General features: G+C 44.2%; 1 protein-coding gene across 1 annotated transcript; it reads left to right on the forward strand.

Annotated features, from left to right (window-relative positions):
• The first annotated feature begins 3923 nt into the window (after positions 1-3923).
• Positions 3924-4388, forward strand: LOC109859846 (stromelysin-1-like). Its single transcript, XM_020438452.1, has one exon. It carries the CDS (start codon positions 3924-3926, stop codon positions 4386-4388), a length of 465 nt encoding a protein of 154 aa, XP_020294041.1.
• The last annotated feature ends 876 nt before the right edge of the window (positions 4389-5264 follow it).

Here is a 5264-nt window from a genome sequence, read left to right on the forward strand (position 1 = left end):
GTGTCGAATCGTACGGTGTCGAATAATTTAGTATCGAATCGTACGGTGTCGAATAAATTGGTGTCGAATAAATCTGTGTCCATTGTGTCCAATAATTTGGTGTCGAATCGATCGGTGTCGAATCGTACTGTGGTCAAACGGAACACGCCCTATATTTAGTGGTGTATGTTAAATTCATAAAGAACATAACACACATATATAAATAAACTTATGTACTTATTGTTATTTAATTTATTTTTAATTAATGTATTTAATTAATTTATTTAATTTATTTAATTTATTTATTTAATTCACTTAATTTATTTAATGTATTTTGATGGTGGGATGAGGAATGTAGGGAGGGGAAAAAGAGGGTGAGAAGGGAATTGAGGAAATGGCGTACAAGAGAAGGGAGTAAGGAAAAATACAGGGAGGAGAAGAAAAAATATGGGGATTTGTGTCTGAGAAAAAAAGGGAGGAGAACGAGAAATGGGAGAGAATGGCTAAGGAAGCCAAGACGGAAAGTCAGGTATGGNAAGTGATAGGTCGTGAAAGGGGGAGAAAGAAAGGGGGATGGGGGGAAATAGAATTGGAGGAATGGGAAAAATATATTAGGATGCAGCTAGGAGNGGTTGATCGGAAAGTGGTGCAAGAGGGTAGGGAAGGAGTAAGGGAGGATGGAGAGGAGGAAATAACAAGGAATGAAATAAATAGGACTCTGGGAAAGTTGAAAGCTGGGAAAGCGACAAGGGGAGATGGGATACCAGCAGAGGTGTGGAAATACGGAGGGGAGGGGGTGAAGAATTGGATATGGAAGCTATGTGCAAGGATATGGAGAGGGGAAGGATGGATAGAGGAATGNGACGAGGGAATAATAGTACCAGTGCTAAAGAAGGGAGAAGGGAAAAAAGCGGAGGACTACAGAGGGATAACGTTAGCGAGTACGCTGTACAAAATCTATGCGGAGGTGCTGGCAGAGAGGGTGAGGGGGGACATAGAAGAGAAAGGGCTGTTACCGGAAAATCAAGCAGGATTCAGGAAAGGAAGGGGGACAATGGACAACGTGTATGCCTTAAATTACCTGGTAAACAGGAATTTAGGTAGGAAAAGGGGGAAGCTGATCGCGTTATTTGTTGATCTAAGGGCAGCCTTTGATACGGTGGATAGGGAGATCTTGGTCAGGGTTTTAAGAGAGAGGGGTATGAGGGAAGGGCTAGTGAAAAAATGTGGGGAGTTATATAGGGAGACGAGATTCAGAGTAAGGATAGGGGAAGAGATGGGGAAGGAGTTCTGGACGGAAAGAGGGGTGAGGCAAGGGTGTCCACTGAGTCCGGTACTGTTCAATATGCTGGTATCGGATCTGGAGGAGGAGCTGAGAAAAGGGGGCTGGGGAGGAGTAAGGTTGAAGGGAGGGAGAATTTACTCTCTGGCATACGCGGACGACGTGGTGCTGATGGCGGAGGAAGAGGAGGGTATGAGGAACATGCTGAGAGTGCTGGAGAGATATGTGGGAGAAAAAGGACTAGAAGTAAACGTTGAAAAATCGAAAGTGTTGAGATGCAGGAAGGGGGGGAGGGATAAAGTAGGGGAATGGTGGTGGAAGGGAAAAAGGATAGAGGAAGTGAAGGAATTCAGGTATTTGGGGTTCGTGTTTCAGAGGAACGGTGGGATGGATGCTCAGGTGAGGGAGAGGGTGAGGAAAGGGGCGGCGGTGATGGGGCAGGTATGGGGTATAGGTAAAAGAAGATTTGGGGGGGACTGGGGAAGGCGGTTATGGCTGTTTGATGCCTTGGTGTGGTCGGTGGTGGGGTATGGAGTAGAGATTTGGGGGTGGAAAGAGTGGAGGAGTATAGAGAGCCTACAAGAGAGGTATATAAGATGGGTGCTGGGAGTGGGATGGAACACTCCGGGATATATGGTGAGGGCGGAATTGCATAGGGAATTGCTGAGAGGAAGAGCAGGCTGGAGGGCGATTGGATTCGAGGAAAGACTGGAAAGAGGGGAAGGAAGTGGGATTGCAAGGAGGTGTTGGGAAGAGATTAAGGAAAGAGCGATAAAAGATGGGGAGCGTTCAGAATGGGAGAGGGCAAGGATAAAGTTTTTCGAAAAAAAGGATATGAGTATGGAAAAATGGAAGGAGTTAAAAGAGAGGAGAGAGTGGAACTTAGATGTGTTGATGAAAAGAGAAAGGAAAATGCAGGAGAAGGAAGACTGGAATAAGATAGTAAATTCAAGGTTCAATAAATGGTACAAGAGGATAAAAGGTGAGGGGATACCGGGATATTTAAAGAAGGGTTGGGGGGAGAGTAGATGGAAGAGGGTAGCAGGTTATAGGTTAGGAAATGAAATGAGGGGAGGGAAGTATTGGGCAGGGGAAAATGAAAGGGTATGTAGGGTATGTGGATAGGGGGAGGGGAATTGGAGGCACGTATGGGAAGAGTGTGGTGATTGGGGAGCGGAGGGGAGCTGGGAGGAAATGGTAGAAGTGGTGCTGGGGAGCGATGGGGAGGGGGAGAGATGGCTAAGGAAAATTGAGGAAATAAGGGAGGGAGGAGGGGAGAGGGAAGGGAGGCCAGAGGAGGCGTGTGATGAATGATTGGAGGAATGGATGGAATCTTTGACGTATGGAAATAAGAAGCAAGAACCGGAAGCGGGGGTCCTGAATAGGAGTAAGGATTAGGTATAGAATAGGTGGCGTGTGTGTGTATATATAGGTAGAGGTCTTTAGTATAAGTTAAATTGTAAGATAGTATAAGGTAGATGTAAGTTAGATATAAGTTTTGCGTGTAAACATTGTAAATATTTGTAACCCCAAGGGGAATCAATAAACGCATACTACTACTACTACTATTTAATGTATTTAATGTATTTAATTAATTTATTTAATTGTATTTAATTTTATTTTCTTCATTCTATTTAATATATGTAACACTGTAGTTTACTTACAATTGCTGTAACATTATCGCCTCTTCGGTAGAATTACAGGCGATTGTGAAAAAGTATCCGCTTTGTTGTTTCGCGGATATTTGGGCAATACTCTGCACTTTTCGAATACTATTTGCGAGCAGTCTCGCTTTTTGAACAAGTGTTTCAGCAGCAGCTACTATACGGTCCGCAGCCTCCACACAATCTTCGATTGGATTCATATTGCTGGTGCTTAGACAATACCACTTAGACTCACTAACGGAGAAAATTTTCTGCATACGCGCTCTGCATCTCTTTGTTTTTATATGCTGTTGCAGCGGATGCATATCCCAGCACGTCCACTCGTATTCTTGCGCAAAAATCAAATTCATTAACAATATGTGGTTTAACGGATTTTTTGTGGATGCTTAAACATCCTGCTGGACGTTCTAATCAGAACTACTTTTTTTAGAAACAATACTGAGAACAGTAGAGCGTCTCCAGAGTCAGTCGGAGTATCCGCATATTGCAGTATCCGTAGCATTCTGATTAAGACTATGCATTATTCTTAGCATGTGTCTTGCATTTGCGAGATCAGCCGCAACTTCCGTATGCAACTCTATATAAAACTTCTCGCGACTTCCAGCGTCGTTGACGCTTCTGCTGCAGCCGTCTTGCGCGCGTTGCGGTTTTCCTTGTACTAAATATATATATTGTCATGCGTGTAACAACCTTTTTTTTTATTTGCACATACTACATACATTGTTGTTATTTGTTCTGTAAAATATTGCGCTTGTCGCACCCTCTCTTCTTCGATCGCCACCGCACGGCAATTGATTGTTATTTAGTATCAGTTCGCGCGCGAAGACGATGACGTCGCTCGCGTCGAGACGCGTCACACGAACAAAGAGCACATGCACAAGTGACCGACGAATCATCTCACGTAAAATTTTCAGTTCGTCTCTAAAGCGAATCTACAAATAGCGGAAGCAGCGTTCGCTCTGTGGGCAGCGAATTCCTCGCTAACTTTTACACGCAGCATGCACAATCCTAACATAATGATTTCGTATAAAGATGGACGGCACACTATGTTAGACAAGCATTACTCAGGTATGTGCCCGTTTGACTTTGATGTTCGAAGTGGAGTACTCCCTCACGCGTATTTTCCCAACGGAGATCTCGAACATGTATCTGAGGTACATATCGACAATGCGGAACAGTGGCACGTGCAGCTCACTGAAAATCCATGGAATAAGGATCATCTGTTGCACACGCTGACTCATGAGATCGGCCATGCGATAGGAATAGAGCACAGTCCGCACAACGATTCGGTAATGTACGCGTTTGTGCCTGTTAAACAGTGGCCTGTTACGCTCAGCCTGGATGATGTTCTGGCTGTGCAAAACCATTATGGACCTAACCCGGATGCACCTGAACTACCACCAGTCTCTACATTTGCCTCTCCGACGATCGCGCCGACTACGACGACAACAACGACGCCGTAGCCGCCGTCGCCGCCGCGTAAACCCAAGCCGCTACCACTTAGGAATGCGTGCGAAGTGCGCAATCCCAACGCAATACTTTTGACGAACACCGTTACGTTCATTACGCAAGATAAATACGTGTATATAGCCTCTGCGAACTGGGAGTCCGCATATTTATCCACGTCTGTTAACCGAATACTTGCGTTTTCTCCTATCCAATTTTACAAAGTTGGATGCGGCTTTTCAACGACCATCCGGCAAGCTCGTGCTCTTCACCAATAGTTACGTGTATTTGGTTTTCTATCCCAGTTTACAAATGCAAGACGGTTGGCACGCAGTTTATCTGAGATTGCCTAGCAATGCTGTCATTAATACTGCGTTTCAATCTCCTATGGGACACACCTACATCATATTCAACAACGACTCCGTGGCCGTTGTAGACGATTGTCACTTGAGAATTAAAGAATACAGCAAATTGAAACTAACGTTTCCAGGAGTTCCACTAAATATGTTGCTGACCTTCCGTAATTCAGATGGCAATGTGTACTTTCTGTACTCCGAGAGATACCTCGCGTTCAGCAAATTCATCAATTTCATGCATTCTGCGGGCCCTTTCAATATGAAATTAATTAACATTTATTGTCCGGATATAAACATCTTATACAACTTAAAGTCCCTAGTTTCTCAACTCAAAAAGTACGAACACGCTCTTTATTCAAGGTAGATATAGTGTGTGTGTGTGTCGAGAGTGAAGGAAATTTCCTCATTTATGTTAAAGATATATAAACCGCTACATGACAACCATACAATCAGTCTCGCTGCGATTGTTCTGTATGCTAGGAGTTGTGGCTCTTCTTCCTACTTCTCTTCGCAACAAATTAGCTCGACGATGTTTTG

This window comes from Pseudomyrmex gracilis, unplaced genomic scaffold, assembly GCF_002006095.1.
Source record: "Pseudomyrmex gracilis isolate BER0280 unplaced genomic scaffold, ASM200609v1 scaffold_293, whole genome shotgun sequence".
Classification (NCBI taxonomy): domain Eukaryota; kingdom Metazoa; phylum Arthropoda; class Insecta; order Hymenoptera; family Formicidae; genus Pseudomyrmex; species Pseudomyrmex gracilis.